General features: G+C 39.8%; 2 protein-coding genes across 3 annotated transcripts in view; both read right to left on the bottom strand.

The window, feature by feature from the left end:
• Positions 1-25,912, bottom strand: part of LOC139131249 (uncharacterized) — a 57,689-nt gene that overhangs the window by 12,469 nt on the left and 19,308 nt on the right. For both annotated transcript variants that reach the window (XM_070697234.1, XM_070697235.1), the window contains exons 2-4: positions 5,407-6,049; positions 4,609-4,710; positions 149-4,041 (exon numbers count right to left, since the gene is read on the bottom strand). Coding sequence is in view for 1 of the 2 variants with exons in the window: in XM_070697235.1 (XP_070553336.1) it covers positions 3,530-4,041; positions 4,609-4,710; positions 5,407-5,536 (744 nt within the window). In the remaining variant the exon portion in view is untranslated. The remainder of the gene's footprint in view (positions 1-148; positions 4,042-4,608; positions 4,711-5,406; positions 6,050-25,912) is intronic.
• Positions 17,489-25,211, bottom strand: LOC139132173 (uncharacterized). Its single transcript, XM_070698564.1, has 4 exons — positions 24,770-25,211; positions 19,593-20,012; positions 18,823-18,924; positions 17,489-18,265 (listed from the first exon to the last, which is right to left on the bottom strand). Exons 1-4 carry the CDS (start codon positions 25,209-25,211, stop codon positions 17,970-17,972), a joined length of 1,260 nt encoding a protein of 419 aa, XP_070554665.1. The 3' UTR covers positions 17,489-17,969.

The following is a 25,912-nucleotide window of genomic DNA, read 5'->3' as shown; positions in this document are numbered from 1 at the left end:
GTCGATGTGCCCGCCACTGCAAACTAAATAGCTCTCGGTATATCGACTAAGGGATCGATAGCTCGAGCAGAAAGTCGATCGATTTAGCAGACTGTCCAGCTAACGAGCGCCTGTGGTCAATAACGAGATGGTCGTGATCAGACCATACCTTCGATCTCAAGGTCAGTCGCATCGTTTTGGCATAATGAACATTTAGTTTTCAGGTCGCTCAATTCTGCCCGCATTTGGCCCGTTTCAGCTGTTATTCGCTGATTTTCAGCCGTCAAAATTTCCAGACGATTTGCCTGTTCCGCCACAGTTCGCTCCAAAGCTTCTACCCTCTCCAGTTGTGTCTGTGTTGCTTTATTTATCTCGGACATTTTAACAACCGTCTCTTCCAGGCCATCGCAATCATCGGAGTCAGTTTGCAGGAGGAAAGTGTACGCACAAGTACTGTCTCGCACACACCGTTGCTGGTAGTCGAAACATCGTCCTCCTCTGCCGAGTGTCGTAGGCTGGCCAAGTACAGCGGGCAATAAACAACAGCTGAATACCAGAATGGCGCAAAACCCAAAATGCAATGAATTCAAACAGGTATAAGACGACATTTTCGTTGTCAACTAACAGTACGTTGTTGTTGTCAGTGTGTTGTGTAGGGGGCTTTGGTGTTGTGCCAGTAAAAGTACCAGTCACGTGACAATCTTACTTGAATGCCGCATGTCATACATACAATGTTTTCAGGAATATTGAAATCACACAAAAGCAGCTTACTAAATTTCTTTTGATAAATAACCAGCTCCGGAGCCACAAAGGACAGGACAAAGGCTATTGAATATCCGCTCCGAGGTCGCTGAGACGAGATGTGACCTCTTTAATGATTTGGTCACGCCGCATACGTTTCGACCATATAACAATATCGGTCATCTCGAAGACTTGTTAGGTATGCGCAAAACTCCCATTGCTGGTACCCCTGTGCATGAAATGAAGTCGGGTCGCTGGAAACGGTAGAGTGGTAATACGTTACTACAACCGTCAGGGGAAATAATAGACTGCTGACAGCCGGAGTTGCTTCCGCATGCAGTTTTGGTCTTTCAAGTTGTTTTGCTCAAAATATAGAACGGTGAGAAATCGTTGCGTTCAGTGGCTACGGTACTTTTCAACCCGAAATAAAACATCTATTTCGTAGTTTTGACCCCCAAATGTAAAAAGTAATTATATCATACGTTTATATTAATTTTCGAAGATTTTTATAAAACTGAATACCTGAATGGCGAAAATGGTATGATCGATGACGTCATATTGGTATTGTGGTATCTGCTGATGCCCTTAACGTATAAATTCTCCTTTGTTCTGAACCAAAAAGTAAGCGCTTTCGACAATTTCATAAAATCTCGACAGACGGGTACTGCTCGTTCGATTTGGTATGACCGCCGGGGGCGTTTAAGTACCCATGCATTTCCTATTGAAGACTGTGAGACATAAAACCAAAGTCATATTCTTGTTTGTTTCAAATTTTATGTGAATGCGTTTAGATTCTTTTTATTCTATCAATTTTCCCAATTTCTTTTATTTCATTTTGTATTAGTCCCAAAGAATATTTTTTTATTTTTTAGCTCAAAATCATGAAAACAGCATGAAATTACTATATTTATTTTTATTTATTCTCCTTCACGGAATTAGCGATTTTTCGGCTCCGACTCTTCTTGCGCTACAGGGCGAAAAAAGGCGGGCGAGAATTTTACTTCTACAGCAAGCTGAAAATTTCCCAAGTTGGAAGACAGGGAAGGATTGAGGCTCAGCTGTGTTGGAGTTTGCCGATAGGGAGGGTGCAAGCAGAGAGGGATGCGTGGAGTTATTTTTATGAGGAGACCGCAGCGAGGATTTGTTGTTTGTGAACCAGGTGTCGGGAAGGTTTTCCATTATAATGGTTTAGGCGAAACCGAGTACGAGGGAGCGGGACATTTTAAAATTGTAGCATGACACAGTTTCCAACGACTTTCAATATTATAGCATTGCACGTTTACATCAGAATCAAAATAGCATGTGTATATGAGAAAACTCCCATGATATTTCGTAGACGGCTTTGTTAAACTTTGCTAATCCTAATTGAAGGTGATTGCAGTCTACACATTATTGCTATTGATGTACAGAAGTTGATTGTACCATGATAGTACTATGACTTTTCTCATCGCCACTCCCGTAAAAACATTGTAGAAAAATCGATCAGCCTCCCCTATTTATCCTATTCAACATCTCCCCTGTCCGTGAAAAAATAACACTTCAAACGAAATTTCGATTCATTACGCGGGGGAGGGTAGGAGAAACAGGGGGAGCGTGACCTTTCAGAAAGTTACAGTTGGAGTACCCAGGAGGAAAGCTTTATACTGGTGCTGCAGAACGGCCACTCTGCATAGTTAGAGCTCTAGAAAACAAATCAATATTAATGTCACTGCAGAATAACAAAATCATGAACAGAGAGGCAGGCATCAGTGTAAATAGAAGATTAATCGCATCTTCTAATTGTAGGAAAGGATAAACAACTCGGTGTGATAAGCGTAATTAGTAATTTTATTCAAAAATTAAACTTCAACTCCTGATGCCAACTGAGATCAAAAACCGAGAAAAAAGCAGTTGCAAATGGGTGACAACATTTCTCCGGACCATATCAACGTTGTAAAAGTGCATGTTCATTTGCCTTTCGAGCTTGTTGACCTAACCAGCAGAGAATGTAATTTTCTAAGCTCTATTATCTGTATTGTTGCGGGGGAAATGAATCAATCAACACATGATGATACAAAAATTAGTTTTAAAAGATCCTAAAGGGACAAAGTCGCCTATTTTTTCATGAATTTTGTTTGATACGAGATACTACTTAATTATTGTTGACATGTTGAAAGATACTGAATGAATGGGTGACACTCCATATATTCGACCCCGGTTTTAAACACGATACATGAAACCATGGCGAAAAAGACTTAATGGTCATGACCATTAATTCATTTATTGCCATGGTTTCACTTAATTTGCCTGAAATCGGGGTCGAATATACATAAGTGGTTTATTTACCCGATGTGAAAAAGTCAGTACATGACACATGAACTCGAGAGGGAGAAAATAACAAAGTAGAGGGTAAATGGGGGGTCGGGAAATAGCTTACAGCTAGTCTAGCCCAAACCGCGTCATGGTAGCTTGTCTGAAAAAACAGAGTTAGCAAGCAGGCTAATGATAATAATGACAAATTGTTCTTTAAATAAAAATATATATGCATGGTCACCCATTCATTCAGTATCTTTCAACATGTCAGACAATATAAGTAGTATCTCATATCATACAAACAAAATTCATGAAAAATGGGCGACTTTGTCCCTTAAAAAAAACCTTCAACTTGTAACTAATAGCGGGGAAAAAGAGTCTGGTGCATGTCTTTACGTTTCCTTGAGGCAGACGTCTGCCGGTAAGGTCGCGACAGAGGTGCCAACTGCAGCGTCTAAGAACATAGACCAGGACACCAGTGCGCCATCAGTGTAGTATTCTCCGCACCTCCTCGACATCAGATAGATCTCCGAGCCTTCACTGCTGAGGTCGCGACTCCAAAACTGAAAGCCGTACACCTCTGCGGAGATACTCCGTGTGTCCGGGGACCAGCCAGGCTGATCGTCTCGAGGCCGCGCATCGTCACAGCTTGACTTAAGTATGGCGTGGTGATCATCATACCGTCTTTGTAGATGCGCAGGATGGTATTTAGGTCTCCGGTGAGTTCGCCGACTATGCAGACGTGGTGCCATCGGTTGTCCGTCACCTTCGAGGGATCCAGCGTGAGGTAGGAGTACCAGCTGTGACGGTTTCCGCCGTACGTTTGTACGACCAGGCTGAAGCCAAGAAATTCGATATTCTGAATGGTGTTATTCTCGGTAGATGTCGGCGTGGTTATACTGAACAGGGTACCACTGGATGAGGAAATCTTCAACCACATACAAATGCTCAAACTATCGATTTGGGTGACTCTGTCGTTCACATTCACGTCCACTCTGGACGAGCCATCGAACTGCAGTTTTCTTCCCTCTGTTGTAGAGAATATAATGAGATGTCATAAGCATTCATTGAACAACAGACGATTTCCGAAGAAGAATACGCTCAAAATTATATTGACACACACTCGTAATTATTTGGAATGATAAAACATACCAGAACTAAAATATTCCGAAAATAGAGCCACGACTTAACTAGATATTCATCCGGCCATCGAATGAGAGCCCCGCAAAGCAGTCTGGGGACCGAGACTGTATACGATTTAACATGATTTAACATTAGTAGTGGAAGATGATGATGATGATGATGATGATGATGAGATGATGATGGTGGTGGTGGGGTGGTGGTGGTGGTGGTGATCATTATGATGCGAAACAATGATGTGACACATCTCGTTTACAGAATGATTATCTCTTTCCACAAATAGTGAAGAGCGTCTTTACGAAATAAACGTGACTGTATTAAAGCGCTTAATTAGGATACGTCTTGTTATGTCAATGAAACGCACAGCTGCCATGTCAGAAGACTCCACTTCATTCATTTGCATTTGCTCCAGTGTACCTTAAATGTTAGGCTGCATGTATGATTTCAACAGCTTACCTGATTGACACGACGTTTGTGACGGGCATGAACATTGACCCACGGGGTCATAGATGCAAGCACCTTCCGTCATACAATCAGAGTCTTCACAATCTCCGTTGGCTGTGAACAGAAGTACGTATACTTGACGTGAAAGGCATTTTTGCAGTATATGCATGAAGTAGTATGGAAAAGGGAATGAATAAAATATTATTACTTCCGACCATTTATTTCACTCATATTTATTCTTTCATTCGTTTGTTGGTTAATTCATTCATTCGTTCAGTCAGTTACTCGGTCATTTGTCCAATCGATTTGTACAGGATTGTTGGTACAATTGCGGACAATCATCAAACGAGTAAATCACGGTTCTATGGTGCATGGTGTGGCCATTGATGGGAACCTTGACCATTTATTACACTTCGTTACCAAGACCCTAATTGTGAGATGACAGAGTATTTTGTCAAACGATTCATAACACTTTGTCACGACTGGTACTGCCTCATGGTCCCGTTGTATGCTTTGCTCTCGGTAGAGTAGACTATCGACAGTCCTTTCCTTTGTGCTTTTACTGTCTCGTAGTGTAGTCTCTCGCACATACGACGGTGCGGGGAATCGTGGGCGTAGCGCTGAAGGTGCGAGCTGGGGCAATCCGAGTGCGAAGCACGAGGCGGTATGCTTTCGCACCCCTCCCCCGCCACCGTCGTATGTGCGTCATACTACACCAATAAGAGACAGAAAAGGCACAAGGGACTGTCGACAGTAATTGGTAGGACTCACTGTTTAAAGTGTAAACCAAAAAACTCAAGCGCAACTTACAGCAAATATCTTTTTGTCTTCCCACGGTTTTCTCTCGCTCTGCATTTCCTCCGAACATCGCCGACCATCCAACCACGTTGCCCTCCGTCGCGTCGGCGCACTCTTTGGCGAACGCGGTTATTTCATCCATGTCGAGGTGTCTGTCCACATGTTGAACAGCGCCATCTCACCAACGAAGCCAACGGCCTGAGGATAATCAATGTCCGTTGTGAAGCCGAGGTAAAGTGTACCGTTTCCCAGCAACGTCTCCGTGTGTCCATCGCTAATAGCTTTGCCGGTGCCATCGACGTACAACCATCGGCGGCCTTTGCCAATTCTACCGACCCATGCCATGCACACGTGGTGCCAATGACCGTCTCGGGGTACACGCTTGGAAAGGGTTGACATGCCGCTACCCCAGAGTCGGTACTCCCTCAATTGCTCGATGAAGAAAGTGACAGCGTACGAGGTGGAGTGAGAAGTCGCACGGGAAGAAAAGGGAGATTGGTAGTGCACGAGCACCGTGTTGTCGTCATAGGTCATGCCAGCCACTGTCTTCATCCAAAAACACCAGGTCATTTCGGCCAACTCTTGGATGGGTTAGATTCATCCAGATAAGTTATCGACGAATTCCCATCAAAAAGAAGTTTAGCTTCCTTTGGCGCTGCAAAAAGAATAAACCGAAAAACATCATCAATGAAACATTTATATCATTGTCGTAACGAGACAAATCCGTCATATGAGTATCTTTGTTAACATCTTAGGCGTCGATTAAAGTTGTTGTTCACCAAAAGCGTGTATCGATGCTTCGCCGTTAATATGGCGCTAAAAGTATGCAATCTTCAGTTGCGTTATTTGTCCACTAAATTAGATTTGACACTGACACAGACATACACCCTGGAATGGCTTTGACACAGACACTCTGGATCGGCTTTGATACAGAGAAGCCAATGGACCAGGAAAGTTGGTAGGAGTCCGAAGCAAGGCTGTAAATCATACTCAGAGTCAACAACAATTATTTTTAAATACAAGTAGAAATAGGAGTCTATGAAAAATAACGTGATCAATTACCCTCTTGAACGAATGTTTTAACAGTGACAGAGAAGATTACATATTTCTATCATATGATATCCTTTAGGCTGTATATTTACACTGCGTTTGTCCAAAGATGAGTTTATCAACGAAACTCATTCGGCTAAATGAGAGCGCTGTGTCAACCGTATGCCTGTAATTAAGGATCCCATTTCACCAACAAATTGTGTGAAATGACAACCGTTTAAACTCGTTATGGCGGTTTACTTCGTGCTCCTTGAAACACAATCCGTTTTTTTGGGTTTTTTTTGTTTGTTTTTTTTTGGGTTTTTTTGCTGACTATGCACGATACAATTGATGGCAGATCGGTAGCAGTTAGTATCAGTGCTTTACCTGCTAGCGTACAAAAGTTTGTCATTTTGGTGTCGAGGTGTTAGTAGAGCAGATAAGTGTGGTATTTTGGCAAAATATTTTGTTTTCTGATACAAGCATGAAACTTTGCAGGCCCAGCAATGGTGTATCACTTCGTAACAAAACAACGCAAGCCACCAGAAAATCCAAGATGGCGGCCGTATGGCAGCCATTTTCCATTATGGCTGCAAAGCAAATATTTTAAGGTATAATAAGCACAATTTATGACCGATCTCAGTGGTTTCTGTGTCAAATTGTATGTTTTATGTGCCTGAGGCTGTTTTTTGCAGGTCTTAAGGCATATTTTGTGCTATTGTCCACCCAAGATGGCGGCCGTATGGCGGCCATTTTTCAATATGGCTTCCATGCAAATCCATATACTAGATTTTTAAGGCATAAAATGCACAATTTAGTACCCATTTAAGGTGGTTTTTGTGTCAAAATGTATGTTTTTATGTGCCTGAGACTACTTTTTCATGTTTTAAATGTATATTTTTTTGATTGTGAAATCCAAGACTGCGGCTGCATGGCAATTGACGGCTTCCAAACGTATCGATATACTATATTTGTGACATAAAAAGCACAGTTTATTGCCGTTTAGGTGGGTTTTGTATGAAATCTTATGTTCTTTATGCGCCTCAGACAGTTCTTACAGGTTTAAAGGCATATTTTTTATTTTGAAATCCAAGGCGGCGGCTGCATGGCAATTGTGGGCTTCCAAGCAAGTCAATATATTACATTTATGACATAAAAAGCACAGCTTATTGCCGTTTAAGTGGTTTTTGTATGAGATCTTATGTTCTTTGTGTGCCTTAGACAGTTCTTACAGGTTTAAAGGTATATTTTTTATTTTGAAATCCAAGGCGGCGGCTGCATGGCAATTGTGGGCTTCCAAGCAAGTCAATATATTACATTTATGACATAAAAAGCACAGCTTATTGCCGTTTAAGTGGTTTTTGTATGAGATATTATGTTCTTTGTGTGCCTTAGACAGTTATTACAGGTTTAAAGGCATATTTCGTGATTTTGTTCATCTAAGATGACGGCCGTGTGGTGGCCGCCATTTTCCAATATAACTTCTAAACAAATCCATATACCATATTTTAAGTTATAAAATACAGAATTAATTACCAATTTAAGTGAATTTAGTATGAAATTGTATGTTTTTATGTACCTGAGATTGTTCTTTCACGTTTTAAGGTATACTTTGTAAGTCCGTTCATCTCTTAATGGAAAACATACAAATTTTAACTATTGAACTAGCACTCATGGAACCATAGCCAACTTTCAAAAATACCGTCAAGGACACACTGTGCTCATATTCGGTTTGAATTGGTCCATTCAAGAAATATTTAAACCAGAAAAACAAGAAAGACAAAAGCAAATAAGGTCTCCAACTTAGGTACTGGAGGTCATCTTTAGGAACATGCATATAAACTTATATAGCAATGGGACAAGCAGACCCTAAATACATAAGCAAATTTAAATGTCAACAAAAAAATAGACAGAGAAGGCTTGATAAAAAGAAAAGGTGGGAGTGGGGAAAAATGTACAAGGGATCTGGTAAAAAGTAATGCTACCTCATCAATCTTCTAGACCCTACTCCCTCCTGAATATCAAATGTTCCACCCCTTGGTATTACATAAGGCCAGATGGCAGGAAATGTATTTACAACCTTGGGGATTTTTTAATTAATGCTATGAGTGCTATCATTCGAATGTAAACAGCACTTAAATTAGTTCAGATGGTGAAATGCCTTCCACTGTGAGGGTGATTACGACATATGGAATTATCCTGGATCCAAATTTCTCATCAGTTCTTGTGTGTCTTACATGCAAAAGTTACAAAAATTGGTCCGCAATGAAAAAATTAAATCAGCTTTGTTTTCTGGATCAAAGTTTCCTACAAATGATACCAAAATAATCGCAATCATACCAATCCATAATCCAATAACACTAGGTCAGAATTTGTAAGACAATAGTTGTAAACATAGACACAAAACAGCACAGAACAGACAGTAAATAGACGGTACACAAACAAAGTCAAATTCATGAAAGAAAAATATATGGACCTCTTGCCAAAAGACCAAGAAGTGATGTCAGGGTTTCGAAAATAGTAAGCGCATCCTGCCCCACATGTGGCACCCGCCATATATCAATCTGTAAGTCAGATAGGTAGTGGTCACTAACTAAGGTCCAATGTCACCGATGCCATCAGCGATCATTTGTCGAAGAGAGATTTGTATTTATCTACCAGCTTGCTATACCTGTCAAAAAAGCGCCTGAATATAGAGACAAGTCTTGCTCTGGTGTAACCTTGATTTAACAGTTTGTAAGAGAGATGGCCATGTCTCTCTACAAAATCACCATATGAACTGCATGCTCTTGCATATCGAATAAGCTGGGAAATGTATACCCCATAAGCTGATGAGAGTGGAATATTACTTATGAGGTAATACCTAAAGTTGAAATCATCTCTCTTGTCATAAGGCCTGGTAGAAAGGTGACCATTAGAGTCAAATTCAAGTAAAATGTCCAGATATGAAGCAGAAGAGGCCGTTTCTGTAGTTTCTTTAATCTCCGATTCTGGAGGATAAATCATAGCGAGATAGTCACTGAATTCAGAGTTATTCATTGACATCGTCTATGTATCTAAATGTTAAGTTGAAAGTTCTAGCTACAGAGACCTTCTTCTGTTTGATTAGGTTCTGGATAAATTCTGCCTCGTATGAGAACAGAAAAAGTCGGCAAGTAAGGGATCACAGTTAATGCCCATAGGAATTCCTATACACTGTTGGAAAATGTGTCCTCCAAATTCAACAAATATGTTGTCAATGAGGAAATCAAGTATACTGATAATGTCTTTCTCGGTATAAAAACACTCTAGCGTTAGTTATATTTTTCACAAAATATGTAGAATTATACCCTAATACCACATATTTGTAACGGCGTGAGCCGTTTTTGTAGAAAAATGCTTGGTTGATGATGTTTTCTAGCGTTCTTTCAATTATCATGTGATATTGTGGTATACAATGTGGAAAAATCGAAAGTTTTAATAATAATAATAATAATAATAATATTTATTGCTTTAAAAACGCCTTCCATGTAAAAGACATCTCAAGGCGCATTACATTTCAGTTATAAAAAATACAGCAATGAAAATGGTTAAAAATCACACAAGTAACTCTCTTTAAAAAGGTAAGTTTTTAAATGAGACTTAAAAACGTTAAAATTATCAACACATCGGAGTTTTGATGGTAGCCTGTTCCACAGCCGCGGAGCACAAACAGAAAAAGACCGATCTCCGTAAAACACAGTGTTAGCGATCGGCTGGTGTAAACTGATCGCTGCACCATCAGCAGTCGACCGAAGTGATCGCTCCAGATTACGAACGCGTATGAGCTCTTTTATGTATCTCGGGGCCGTGTCGTTTAAAACCTTGAACGTTAAGCATAAAATTTTAAACTCTGTTCGCTTATAAATAGGTAGCCAGTGTAAACTACGTAGTACTGGTTGAATAGAATCTGCTTTCTTTATTTTCAATACAAGACGTGCAGCTGAATTTTGTATAAGTTGTAACTTCCTGATTTGATAATTCGGAAGGCCAAACATTAAACTATTACAGTAATCGAGTCTTGATGTAACAAACGCATGTACTAATTTTTCTGCAGAACTTGTATCAAGAAGATTACGGATTTTTCCAATTTTCCATAAAGCAAATGAAGCAGACTTACATAAATTTGTGATATGAGCTGACATAGATGCTGTTGCATCAAGTGTAACACCAAGATCACGAACTACAGGGGATGAATGAACGCTAACTCCCCCAACCCGCAGACTACAAGCACGTGGTTGACCTCCATCACTAAATTTCGACGAGAATCTAATCACCTCAGTCTTGCCATCATTCAGTGCCAACAAGTTTGCACACATCCACTGTCTGATTTCTTCGATACAGTTCTCAATTTTAGCTGTCGGTGTGGAGACACGAGAGCAAGTAATGTACAGTTGGGAGTCGTCAGCATAGAACATGGATTCTAAACCATGCTTTTCTATGATGTCCTCAAGGGGTGCTGTATACAAACTAAAAAGCACAGGTCCAATGACAGATCCCTGAGGAACACCACAGTCAAGCGACTGTGCTGTTGACACCACCGACCCAACACACACCCTCATTGTCCTGTCACTTAGATAGGAAATGATCCATTGTAAAACAGTACCGTCAATTCTGAACCTGCAACGTAACCTGTGTATTAAAATGTTATGGTCGATGGTGTCAAAAGCAGCAGAGAGATCCAGGAGAATTGCAATGACATCACTTCGCCGATCTAGAGCACGCAGCACATCATTGTGCACTCGAAGGAGAGCAGTTTCAGTGCTGTGACCCTCTCGGTAAGCAGACTGACACTTCGCATATAAATTATTATTACATAAATATGAATTAATTTGAAGAAAAGCTGCCTTTTCAATTAATTTCGAAATAATTGATGTTATTTTGAAACAGATCTTGATTTCAAATTTTCCAAGAGTTCCTTCGAATTTTTTAATATCCACATTTGATTTATACCACTCCGAGAAAAGACAACATCACAGTATGCTTGAAGTCCCCGTTTAACAGTACAAAGAACAGAAATCAGAATCTTCGATAACTCTGTTGTTGAACATTTTGAAGATCCTGCGATAAACCTAGCTTTGTAAGGTGTTTTGTGGAGCTTTGGTATCCAGTATAAGCTAGGCAACGTATTATGGTCATCCTTTGTTGTAATATTAAAATTATCCATGAATGACTTATGGTTTGCCAAAATTTCAGATTTGTTGAACATTGATTGTCTGTAAGTGGAGTTGGTGGAGGTCTTAGTTCCAGCAAGTTCGTCTATAAGACATTCAAAATAATACTTCTCTATATCAGCAGGGACGACAACATATTTGTCATGGATATCATTCAAACACTTAACAGCATCAGGATCTTTAAATAGGGTCTTCTGCAAACGTGTGATTTTAGTCGACCAATACGGCCACGAACTATTTTCCTCACAGATTTGACCCATTCTGACAGTGTATCTAGCTCTACATCCTCCCTTTTAGCCCATTTTCTAGCATATTCTTCAACAGGGTCCGTAATGATCTTAAAATTATAGTTCCAGTTGATCCTGCGAGGTTCTCTGAACTTGGGTCCACAAGATAATATCTTACGAAGGTGGTGATGTTCAACCAAGTTCAGATCACCAGTGATGACATGGCCAACTGGAGTATATTGAAGGGAGATATAGAGCAGTCACAGGATGCTGGTGTTTGAAGGAATTCATCAATGTTTAAGTGCCGCAATGCCTTATTGCAATTGAATATTTTATTGGAGATTATCTTGGTGTACCGATATGACAGAATAGGTACAGACTGGTTCTTAAAGTATACAGGTATAGTTGATGTAACCTTTTTGTTGTGAAGTATATTGCTGATATTAATGGCATAAATTCCCTTGTTAGTAAATGGAAGATGTATGAAATGACGATGATCATCAGTCATAGGTTCAGCACGAGCAGGCTTGTATAGTCTGTATAGTGCAATATCAGCAATAATACTGACCAGTCTGTACTGTTGTTTGTTCGGATCTGTCAAAGACAATCCCAATGTATAGGCATGCAACCCTCTCAAGTCCTTGATGGAAAGAGCAAATAATGAAGTACGAATGTGATGGAGACCTAAAGGCTTCTGTAATAAAAGAAGCATTTCATGAAATTTGTCATGGCAGTTGGAGGTAGATGTATTCAATTTAGGCCGATGGTAATGCGTGTGTCCATGACTACGTCTTCTACGGACAGAAGAGTCGAAGAGGCCCATCACATTCACTTCTGAACAACCAGGACTTGAGAGATTGCCTATATCTTTGATGTTGTCATTACAACGATAAGGCATTGCGGTACCTAACTGTCTAATCCAGTGGTATTCTCTCTGCCTACGGAATGGTGAACTAAGTGTGGGGCTGTTGGTTGGATGGTATATTTTTTCAAGAATACAGACTCGCATGGACAAAGTGGAATGATCGTCTTGGTTAAAATGCTTATAAAGTTGCACGTCCAAAGATCGATTCACTCCACTGCGATGTCCGTTCATTCTAGATCGTAAGCTGTTTCCTGTTTCACCAACATAAATGAGCCCACACAAAGAACACTCAATTCCATAGATTACGTTTTTGGTAGTGCAATTCAGAGGTTCCAGACATTTGGTAGAATAGGTCTTCCCTGTCAAACTACTACTGAACTGTTCTGTAGTGATGAGCATACTGCAAGTTTTGCAGTTTTTAATACCACATTTTGTAATGGTACGTGTATAATCACAAGCTGGAGATGACTTTAAACAGTCAGTCAGTGGCAATTTGCAGGTTTAATTGTCCGGAAGCTTTCTCCATTTCTGTGATAAAAATTGCCCTCTGATAGCACGCATGAGGTCTTAGTAACATCCCGAAGGATAATCCGAGGGACACACGGTTTTTAGCTACTGTGTCCCGTGTAGCTGGTCGGGACCTTGTTAACCCAGGCGACGTCCCAGCCGGTATGAATATATCTCTTATACAGTCATTCATTATCATGTACAAATACCAGTTGGATGATGCCCTCGGGGACGATATGTCCACCAGCAGGAGCATCGACCTGGTCATAGTAAAATAATCGCAATCATACCAATCCATAATCCAATAACACATAACAAAATAAAATATGACAAAATTATGTTCACAGCCTTTCAACTCTCTTACAACATATCCTGGGTTGGTTTGGTCATTTAAGGTCACAAACTGAGAAAATTAACTAAAATACACAAATTTGGGGGTTTCCCAACACTTTGAGCAGAAAATTATCTCCCTTGGGACTTTTATACCAAATTACAAAGCTATCAGACAAGTAATTTTGAGAACGAGTTTTCTTAACCAAAAATTACAAAATTGTCTTAAAATACAAATTTGTGTATTTCAGGACAATTTCCACATATCTAACTATTGTCATCTCTGGACATCTGTGTACCAAATATAAACGCTGTCTGTCCAGGTGCTTTCAAAAGAAATACTTTTTACGATTTTTGACCAAAAATGACAAAAATTGTCCGAAAATTTTAATTTTCCCAATTTTTGTCGTAATTTCAACAAATTAGAAGAGTAACACCCTCGCAAACATCCAACCTAAATTTGAGAGCGATTGGGCTGGCGGTTTCAGAGAAGACGAATTTTTACTGAAAATGATGAGAAAAATCACCCAAAATTTCAGCAAAATACAAAATTAAAGATATCTTCACGATATTCATAAAACTGTATAAGATTCACCTAAGGTGAACACAAATTTCAAAGCAATCAAACAGCGGTTCTTGAGTTATTAATTCTTGACCATTTTCACATTTTGTAAGCTCATTTGCATAATTTTGGCAATGCAGACTTCATTTGTACAAAATCCCATCTATAGCCCAGGATGCATCTACACACCAAATATCAAGCTGAAAGGTGCACCGGTTTTGCGAGGTTTTTATGTTTACGGACATACAATACATACATACACACATACACACATATACACACATACACACATACACACATACACACATACACACATACATACATACATACATACATACATACATACATACATACATACATACATACATACATACATACATACATACATAGACGCCATCGACTTCACCTTATACGATAACCTCATATTGGTATATATACCAAATGTGAGCTAAAAAAGTGTTTGGTACTTTTCCAGACCAAATACTAAAACTTTATTTTGTCAACATTAACGTGATATTATTTTAGGCAGAACAACTTCAAAGTACGGTATTGTGCAAATCAGACCAATGCGAAAACACCCACACCAACACGCACATTCTCTATTATACAGCCACATTTTGTCAACTCTTGAAAACTTTCAGCAATAGGAGATGGAGATGTCCTATAGATGCACCAAGTATCACCTTGTTATGCCCATCCCAAGTCTCTTGGTGTAGGTCTGTTTGGCAAATTATACAATTTCCTGTCCCCATATATGACCTGCCTGATATGCGGGTAAGCCTAATTCACGTGCCACCTGCCAGGAGCCACGCGCCGAGTTCACAATGCACGATTAGGGACCGTTTATTGAAATCACACAAAAGCAGCTTACTAAATTTCTTTGATAAATAACCAGCTCCGGAGCCACAAAGGACAGGACAAAGGCTATTGAATATCCTCTCCGAGGTCGCTGAGACGAGATGTGACACTCTTAATGATTTGGTCACGCCGCATACGTTTCGACCACATAACAATATCGGTCATCTCGAAGACTTGTTATGTATGAGCAAAACTCCCAGTGCTGGTACCCCTGTGCATGAAATGAAATCGGGTTGCTGGAAACGGTAGAGTGGTAATACGTTACTACAACCGTCAGGGGAAATAATAGACTGCTGACAGCCGGAGTTGCTTCCGCATGCAGTTTTGGTCTTTCAAGTTGTTTTGCTCAAAATATAGAACGGTGAGAAATCGTTGCGTTCAGTGGCTACGGTACTTTTCAACCGAAATAAAACATCTATTTCGTAGTTTTGACCCCAAAATATAAAAATTAATTATATTATAAGTTTGAACTTTGTTAATTTTCGAAGATTTTTATAAAACTGAATACCCGAATGGCTAAAATGGTATGATCGATGACGTCATATTGGTATTGTGGTATCTGCTGATACCCTTAACGTATAAATTCTCCTTTGTTCTGAACCAAAAAGTAAGCGCTTTCGACAATTTCATAAAATCTCGACAGACGGGTACTGCTCGTTCGATTTGGTATGACCGCCGGGGGCGTTTAAGTACCCATGCATTTCCTATTGAAGACTGTGAGACATAAAACCAAAGTCCTATTCTTGTTTGTTTCAAATTTTATGTGAATGCGTTTAGATTCTTTTTATTCTATCAATTTTCCCAATTTCTTTTATTTCATTTTGTATTAGTCCCCAAGAATATTTTTTTTTATTTTTTAGCTCAAAATCATGAAAACAGCATGAAATTACTATATTTATTTTTATTTATTCTCCTTCACGGAATTAGCGATTTTTCGGCTCCGACTCTTCTTGCGCTACAGGGCGAAAAAAGGCGGGCGAGAATTTTACTTCTACAGCAAGCTGAAAATTTCCCAAGTTGGAAGACAGGGAAGGATTGAGGCTCAGCTGTGTTGGAGTTTGCCGATAGGGAGGGTGCAAGCAGAGAGGGATGCGTGGAGTTATTTTTATGAGGAGACCGCAGCGAGGATTTGTTGTTTGTGAACCAGGTGTCGGGAAGGTTTTCCATTTAATGGTTGAGGCAAAACCGAGTACGAGGGAGCGGGACATTTTAAAATTGTAGCATGACACAGTTTCCAACGACTTTCAATATTATAGCATTGCACGTTTACATCAGAATCAAAATAGCATGTGTATATGAGAAAACTCCCATGATATTTCGTAGACGGCTTTGTTAAACTTTGCTAATCCTAATTGAAGGTGATTGCAGTCTACACATTATTGCTATTGATGTACAGAAGTTGATTGTACCATGATAGTGCTATGACTTTTCTCATCGCCACTCCCGTAAAAACATAATGAAGAAAAATCGATCAGCCTCCCCTATTTATCCTATTCAACATCTCCCCTGTCCGTGAAAAAATAACACTTCAAACGAAATTTCGATTCATTACGCGGGGGAGGGTAGGAGAAACAGGGGGAGCGTGACCTATAAGAAAGTTACAGTTGGAGTACCCAGGAGGAAAGCTTTATACTAGTGCTGCAGAACGGCCACTCTGCATAGTTAGAGCTCTAGAAAACAAATCAATATTAATGTCACTGCAGAATAACAAAATCATGAACAGAGAGGCAGGCATCAGTGTAAATAGAAGATTAATCGCATCTTCTAATTGTAGGAAAGGATAAACAACTCGGTGTGATAAGCGTAATTAGTAATTTTATTCAAAAATTAAACTTCAACTCCTGATGCCAACTGAGATCAAAAACCGAGAAAAAAGCAGTTGCAAATGGGTGACAACATTTCTCCGGACCATATCAACGTTGTAAAAGTGCATGTTCATTTGCCTTTCGAGCTTGTTGACCTAACCAGCAGAGAATGTAATTTTCTAAGCTCTATTATCTGTATTGTTGCGGGGGAAATGAATCAATCAACACATGATGATACAAAAATTAGTTTTAAAAGATCCTAAAGGGACAAAGTCGCCTATTTTTTCATGAATTTTGTTTGATACGAGATACTACTCAATTATTGTTTGACATGTTGAAAGAGGCTGATTGAATGGGTGACAAGCCACATATTCGACCCCGGTTTTAGACACGATACATGAAACCATGGCGAAAAAGACTTAATGGTCATGATCATTAATTCATTTTCCTCATGGTTTCACTTAATTTGCCTGAAATCGGGGTCGAATATACATAAGTGGTTTATTTACCCGATGTGAAAAAGTCAGTTACATGACACATGAACTCGAGAGGGAGAAAATAACAAAGTAGAGGGTAAATGGGGGGTCGGGAAATAGCTTACAGCTAGTCTAGCCCAAACCGCGTCATGGTAGCTTGTCTGAAAAAACAGAGTTAGCAAGCAGGCTAATGATAATAATGACAAATAGTTCTTTAATAAAAATATATGCATGGTCACCCATTCATTCAGTATCTTTCAACATGTCAGACATTATAAATAGTGTCTCATATCAAACAAAATTCAGGAAAAAATGGGCGACTTTGTCACTTTAAAAACCACCAGCTTGTATCTAATGGTGGGAAAAAGAGTCTGGTGCATGTCTTTACGTTTCCTTGAGGCAGACGTCTGCCGGTAAGGTCGCAACAGAGGTGCCAACGGCAGCGTCTAAGAACATAGACCAGGACACCAGTGCGCCATAAGTGTAGTATTCTCCGCACCTCCTCGACATCAGATAAATCTCCGAGCCTTCACTGCTGAGGTCGCGACTCCAAAACTGAAAGCCGTACACCTCGGCGGAGATGCTCTGTGTGTCCGGGACCCAGCCAGGCTGATCGTCTCGAGGCCGCGCATCGTCACAGCTTGACTTAAGTATGGCGTGGTGATCATCATACCGTCTTTGTAGATGCGCAGGATGGTATTTAGGTCTCCGGTGAGTTCGCCGACTATGCAGACGTGGTGCCATCGGTGTCCGTCACCTTCGAGGGATCCAGCGTAAGGTAGGAGTACCAGCTGTGACGGTTTCCGCCGTACGTTTGTACGACCAGGCTGAAGCCAAGAAATTCGATATTCTGAATGGTGTTATTCTCGGTAGATGTCGGCGTGGTTATACTGAACAGGGTACCACTGGATGAGGAAATCTTTAACCACAAACAAATGCTCAAACTATCGATTTGGGTGACTCTGTCGTTCACATTCACGTCCACTCTCGACGAGCCATCGAACTGTAGTTTTCTTCCCTCTATAGAGAATAAATGAGATGTCATAAAGCATTCATTGAACAACAGACGATTCCGAAGAAGAATACGCTAAAGATGATATTGACACACTCGTAATTATTTGAAGGGATAAAACATGCCAAAACTAAAATATTCCGAAAATAGAGCCACGACTTAACCAGACATTCATCCGGCCATCGAATAAGAGCCCCACAGAGCAGTCTTGGGACCGAGACTGTATACGATTTAACATGATTTAACATTTAGTAGTGGAAGATGATGATGATGATGATGATGATGATGATGATGATGATGGTGGTGGTGGTGGTGGTGGTGGTGGTGATCATGATGATGCGAAACAATGATGTGACAAATCTCGTTTACAGAATGATTATCTCTTTCCACAATAGTGAGCATCTTTACGAAATAAACTTGACTGGTATTAAAGCGCTTTATTAGGATACGTCTTGTTATGTCAATGAAACGCACAGCTGCCATGTCAGAAGACTCCACTTCATTCATTTTTTTTGCTCCAGTGTACCTTATATGTTAGGCCGCGTGTATGATTTCAACAGCTTACCTGTTTGACACGACGTTTGTGACGGACATGAACACTGGCCCACGGGAGCATCGATGCAAGCACCTTCCGTCATACAATCAACGTCTTCACAATCTCCGTTGGCTGTAAATAAGAAGTACGTACTTGACGTGAAAGGCATTTTTGCAGTATATGGCATGAAGTAGTATGGAAAACGGAATGAATAACATATTATTCCTTCCGACCATTTATTTCACTCATATTTATTCTATTCATTCGTTTGTTGGTCAATTCATTCATTCGTTCAGTCAGTTACTCGGTCATTTGTCCAATCGATTTATACAGGATTGTTGGTATATGTGCGGACAATCATCAAACGAGTAAAAAACGGTTCTACGGTGTTGGCCATTGATTGGAACCTTGACCATTTATTACACTTCGTTATCAAAGACCCTAATTGTGAGATGACAGGAGTATTTCGTCAAACGAAACAACACTTTGTTATGACTGATACTGCCTCTTGGTCCCGTAGTATGCTTTGCTCTCGGTAGGAGAGACTGTCGACAGTCCCTTGTGCTTTTGCTGTCTGGTATTGCGGTCTCTCGCACATACGACGCGCGGGGAATCGTGGGCGAGCTGTGGCAATCCGAGTGCGAAGCACGAGGCAGTATGCTTTCGCTATCCCCCTGCCACCGTCGTATGTGCGAAATAGTACACCAATACAGAAAAGGCACAAGAGACTGTCGACAGTCTAGTCTATCGGTAGGACTCACTGTTTTAATGTGTAAACCAGAAACTCAAGCGCAACTTACAGCAAAAGTCTTTTTGTCTTTCCACGGTTTTCTCTCGCTCTGCATTTCCTCCGAACATCGCCGACCATCCAACCACGTTGCCTTCCGTCGCGTCGCCGCACTCTTTGGCGAACGCGGCGATTTCATCCATGTTGAGATGTCTGTCCCACATGTTGAACAGCGCCATCTCACCAACGAAGCCAACGGTCTGACGAAAGTCAATGTCCGGTCTGAAGCCGAGGTAAAGCGTCCCGTTTCCCAGCAACGTCTCCAAGTGCCCATCGCTAAGGGTTATGCCGGTGCCATCGACGTACAACCATCGACGGCCTTGGCCAATTCTGCCGACCCATGCGATGCACACGTGGTGCCAATGACCGTCTCGGGGTACACGCTTGGAAAGGGTTGACATGCCGCTACCCAGAGTCGGTACTCCCTCAATTGCTCGATGAAGAAAGTGACGGCATATGAGATGGAGTAAGAAGTCGCACGGGAAGAAAAGGGGGATTGGTAGTGCACGAGCACCGTGTTGTCGTCATAGGTCATGCCGGCCACTGTCTTCATCCAAAAACACCAGGTCATTTCGGCCAACTCTTGGATGGGGTTAGATTCATCCAGATAAGTTATCGACGAATTCCCATCAAAAAAAAGTTTAGTTTCCTTTGGCGCTGCTAAAAGAATAAACCGAAAAACATCATCAATAAATCAGTTATATCATTGTCGTAACGGGACAAACCCGTCATATGAGCATCTTTGTCAACATCTTAGGCGTCGATTAAAATTGTTGTTCACCAAAAGTGTGTATCGATACTTCGTCGTTAATATGGCACTAAAAACATGCAATCTTAAGTTGCGTTATTTGTCCACTAAATTAGCTGTGACACAGTCATAGAGACACCCTGGAATGGCTTTGACACAGATACTCTGGATCGGCTTTGACAAGGAGAAGCCAATCGACCAGGACAGTTGGTAGGAGTCCGAAGCAAGGCTGTAAATCATATTTCAGAGTCAACAACAATTATTTTTAAATAAAAGTAGAAATAGGAGTTTATGGAAAATAATGTGATCGATTAACCCTGTCAAGCGAATGTTTTAACAATGACAGAGAAGATTACATATTTCTATCATATGAACTCCCTTAGGCTGTATATCTACACCATGTTTGTCCAAAGATGAGTTTATCAACGAAACTCTTTCGGCTAAATGAGAGCGCTGTGTCAACCGTATGCCTGTAATTAAGGATCCCATTTCACCAACAAATTGTGTGAAATGACAACCGTTTAAACTCGTTATGGCGGTTTACTTTGTGCTCCTTGAAACGCAATCTGTTTTTTTGGGTTTTTTTTGTTTGTTTTTTTTTGGGTTTTTTTGCTGACTATGCACGATGCAAATGATGGCCGATCGGTAGCAGTTAGTATCAGTGCTTTACCTGCTAGTGTACAAAAGTTTGTCATTTTGGTGTGGAGGCGTTATACGTTAGTAAAACAGATAAGTGTGGTATTTTGGCAAAATGTTTCATTTTATGATACAAGCATGAAACTTTGCAGGCCCAGCAATGGTGTATCACTTCGTAACAAAACAACGCAAGCCACCAGAAAATCCAAGATGGCGGCCGTATGGCAGCCATTTTCCATTATGGCTGCAAAGCAAATATTTTAAGGTATAATAAGCACAATTTATGACCGATCTCAGTGGTTTCTGTGTCAAATTGTATGTTTTATGTGCCTGAGGCTGTTTTTTGCAGGTCTTAAGGCATATTTTGTGCTATTGTCCACCCAAGATGGCGGCCGTATGGCGGCCATTTTTCAATATGGCTTCCATGCAAATCCATATACTAGATTTTAAGGCATAAAATGCACAATTTAGTACCCATTTAAGTTGGTTTTTGTGTCAATTTGTATGTTTTTTATGTGCCTGAGACTACTATTGCATGTTTAAATGTATATTTTTTATTTTGAAATCCAAGGCGGCGGCTGCATGGCAATTGTGGGCTTCCAAGCAAGTCAATATATTACATTTATGACATAAAAAGCACAGCTTATTGCCGTTTAAGTGGTTTTTGTATGAGATATTATGTTCTTTATGCGCCTCAGACAGTTCTTACAGGTTTAAAGGCATATTTTTTGATTTTGAAATCGAAGACGGCGGCTGCATGGCAATTGTGGGCTTCCAAGCAAATCGATATACTATTTATGACATAAAAAGCACAGTTTATTGCCGTTTAAGTGGTTTTTGTATGAAATCTTATGTTCTTTATGTGCCTCAGACAGTTCTTACAGGTTTAAAGGCATATTTTTGATTTTGAAATCGAAGACGGCAGCTGCATGGCAATTGTGGGCTTCCAAGCAAATCGATATACTATTTATGACATAAAAAGCACAGTTTATTGCCGTTTAAGTGGTTTTTGTATGAAATCTTATGTTATTATGTGCCTCAGACAGTTCTGAAAGGTTTAAAGGCATATTTTATGATTTTGTTCATCTAAGATGACGGCCGTATGGTGGCCATTTTCCAATAGAACTTCTAAGCAAATCCATATGTACTATATTTTAAGTTATAAAATGCAGAATTCATTACCGATTTAAGTGAATTTAGTATGAAATTGTATGTTTTTATGTACCTGAGATTGTTCTTTCACGTTTTAAGGTATACTTTGTAATTCCGTTCATCTCTTAATGGAAAACATACAAACTTTAACTATTGAACTAGCACTCATGGAACCATAACCATTTTTCAAAAATACCGTCAAGGACACACTGTGCTCATATTCGGTTTGAATTGGTCCATTCAAGAAATATTTAAACCAGAAAAACAAGAAAGACAAAAGCAAATAAGGTCTCCAACTTAGGTACTGGAGGTCATCTTTAGGAACATGCATATAAACTTATATAGCAATGGGACAAGCAGATCCTAAATACATAAGCAAATTTAAATGTCAACAAAAAAATAGACAGAGAAGGCTTGATAAAAAGAAAAGGTGGGAAAAGTGGGGAAAAATGTACAAGGGATCTGGTAAAAAGTAATGCTACCTCATCAATCGTCTAGACCCTACTCCCTCCTAAATATCAAATGTTCCACCCCTTGGTATTACATAAGGCCAGATGGCAGGAAATGTATTTACAACCTTGGGGATTTTTTAATTAATGCTATGAGTGCTATCATTCGAATGTAAACAGCACTTAAATTAGTTTCAGATGGTGAAATGCCTTCCACTGTGAGGGTGATTACGACATATGGAATTATCCTGGATCCAAATTTCTCATCAGTTCTTGTGTGTCTTACATGCAAAAGTTACAAAATTGGTCCGCAATGAAAAAATTTAAATCAGCTTTGTTTTCTGGATCAAAGTTCCTACAAATTGATACCAAAATAATCGCAATCATACCAATCCATAATCCAATAACACTAGGTCAGAATTTGTAAGACAATAGTTGTATACATAGACACAAAACAGCGCAGAACAGACAGTAAATAGACGGTACACAAACAAAGTCAAATTCATGAAAGAAAAATATATGGACCTCTTGCCAAAAGACCAAGAAGTGATGTCAGGGTTTCGAAAATAGTAAGCGCATCCTGCCCCACATGTGGCACCGCCATATATCAATCTGTAAGTCAGATAGGTAGTGGTCACTAACTAAGGTCCAATGTCACCGATGCCATCAGCGATCATTTGTCGAAGAGAGATTTTGTATTTATCTACCAGCTTGCTATACCTGTCAAAAAAGCGCCTGAATATAGAGACAAGTCTTGCTCTGGTGTAACCTTGATTTAACAGTTTGTAAGAGAGATGGCCATGTCTCTCTACAAAATCACCATATGAACTGCATGCTCTTGCATATCGAATAAGCTGGGAAATGTATACCCATAAGCTGATGAGAGTGGAATATTACTTATGAGGTAATACCTAAAGTTGAAATCATCTCTCTTGTCATAAGGCCTGGTAGAAAGGTGACCATTAGAGTCAAATTCAAGTAAAATGTCCAGATATGAAGCAGAAGAGGCCGTTTCTGTAGTTTCTTTAATCTCCGATTCTGGAGGAGAAATCATAGCGAGATAGTCACTGAATTCAGAGTTATTCATTGACATCGTCTATGTATCTAAATGTTAAGTTGAAAGTTCTCGCTACAGAGACCTTCGTCTGTTTGATTAGGTTCTGGATAAATTCTGCCTCGTATGAGAACAGAAAAAAGTCGGCAAGTAAGGGATCACAGTTAATGCCCATAGGAATTCCTATACACTGTTGGAAAATGTGTCCTCCAAATTCAACAAATATGTTGTCAATGAGGAAATCAAGTATACTGATAATGTCTTTCTCGGTATAAAACACTCTAGCGTTAGTTATATTTTTCACAAAATATGTAGAATTATACCCTAATACCACATATTTGTAACGGCGTGAGCCGTTTTTGTAGAAAAATGCTTGGTTGATGATGTTTTTCTAGCGTTCTTTCAATTTATCATGTGATATTGTGGTATACAATGTGGAAAAATCGAAAGTTTTAATAATAATAATAATAATAATAATAATAATAATAATAATAATATTTATTGCTTTAAAAACGCCTTCCATGTAAAAGACATCTCAAGGCGCATTACATTTCAGTTATAAAAAATACAGCAATGAAAATGGTTAAAAATCACACAAGTAACTCTCTTTAAAAAGGTAAGTTTTTAAATGAGACTTAAAAACGTTAAAATTATCAACACATCGGAGTTTTGATGGTAGCCTGTTCCACAGCCGCGGAGCACAAACAGAAAAAGACCGATCTCCGTAAAACACAGTGTTAGCGATCGGCTGGTGTAAACTGATCGCTGCACCATCAGCAGTCGACCGAAGTGATCGCTCCAGATTACGAACGCGTATGAGCTCTTTTATGTATCTCGGGGCCGTGTCGTTTAAACCTTGAACGTTAAGCAAAAAATTTTAAACTCTGTTCGCTTATAAATAGGTAGCCAGTGTAAACTACGTAGTACTGGTTGAATAGAATCTGCTTTCTTTATTTTCAATACAAGACGTGCAGCTGAATTTTGTATAAGTTGTAACTTCCTGATTTGATAATTCGGAAGGCCAAACATTAAACTATTACAGTAATCGAGTCTTGATGTAACAAACGCATGTACTAATTTTTCTGCAGAACTTGTATCAAGAAGATTACGGATTTTTCCAATTTTCCATAAAGCAAATGAAGCAGACTTACATAAATTTGTGATATGAGCTGACATAGATGCTGTTGCATCAAGTGTAACACCAAGATCACGAACTACAGGGGATGAATGAACGCTAACTCCCCCAACCCACAGACTACAAGCACGTGGTTGACCTCCATCACTGAATTTCGACGAGAATCTAATCACCTCAGTCTTGCCATCATTCAGTGCCAACAAGTTTGCAGACATCCACTGTCTGATTTCTTCGATACAGTTCTCAATTTTAGCTGTCGGTGTGGAGACACGAGAGCAAGTAATGTACAGTTGGGAGTCGTCAGCATAGAACATGGATTCTAAACCATGCTTTTCTATGATGTCCTCAAGGGGTGCTGTATACAAACTAAAAAGCACAGGTCCAATGACAGATCCCTGAGGAACACCACAGTCAAGCGACTGTGCTGTTGACACCACCGACCCAACACACACCCTCATTGTCCTGTCACTTAGATAGGAAATGATCCATTGTAAAACAGTACCGTCAATTCTGAACCTGCAACGTAACCTGTGTATTAAAATGTTATGGTCGATGGTGTCAAAAGCAACAGAGAGATCCAGGAGAATTGCAATGACATCACTTCGCCGATCTAGAGCACGCAGCACATCATTGTGCACTCGAAGGAGAGCAGTTTCAGTGCTGTGACCCTCTCGGTAAGCAGACTGACACTTCGCATATAAATTATTATTACATAAATATGAATTAATTTGAAGAAAAGCTGCCTTTTCAATTAATTTCGAAATAATTGATGTTATTTTTGAAACAGATCTTGATTTCAAATTTTCCAAGAGTTCCTTCGAATTTTTAATATCCACATTTGATTTATACCACTCCGAGAAAAGACAACATCACAGTATGCTTGAAGTCCCCGTTTAACAGTACAAAGAACAGAAGTCAGAATCTTCGATAACTCTGTTGTTGAACATTTTGAAGATCCTGCGATAAACCTAGCTTTGTAAGGTGTTTTGTGGAGCTTTGGTATCCAGTATAAGCTAGGCAACGTATTATGGTCATCCTTTGTTGTATTATTAAAATTATCCATGAATGACTTATGGTTTGCCAAAATTTCAGATTTGTGAACATTGATTGTCTGTAAGTGGAGTTGGTGGAGGTCTTAGTTCCAGCAAGTTCGTCTATA

The sequence above is a fragment of the Ptychodera flava genome, chromosome 4 (assembly GCF_041260155.1).
Source record: "Ptychodera flava strain L36383 chromosome 4, AS_Pfla_20210202, whole genome shotgun sequence".
NCBI classification, from domain to species: domain Eukaryota; kingdom Metazoa; phylum Hemichordata; class Enteropneusta; family Ptychoderidae; genus Ptychodera; species Ptychodera flava.
This window is presented reverse-complemented; position numbering and strand designations above follow the sequence as displayed.

Excerpts from the sequence above, each read along its gene's own strand:
- LOC139132173 (XM_070698564.1), bottom strand. The coding sequence starts at position 25,211 with ATGAGGGTGTGTGTTGGGTCGGTGGTGTCAACAGCACAGTCGCTTGAC. Across the intron at positions 20,013-24,769 it reads AGCTCATATCACAAATTTAT|CAATTGAGGGAGTACCGACT; the intron begins GTAAGTCTGCTT and ends TTCTTCATCGAG. Across the intron at positions 18,266-18,822 it reads ACAAACGTCGTGTCAAACAG|AGGGAAGAAAACTACAGTTC; the intron begins GTAAGCTGTTGA and ends TATTCTCTATAG.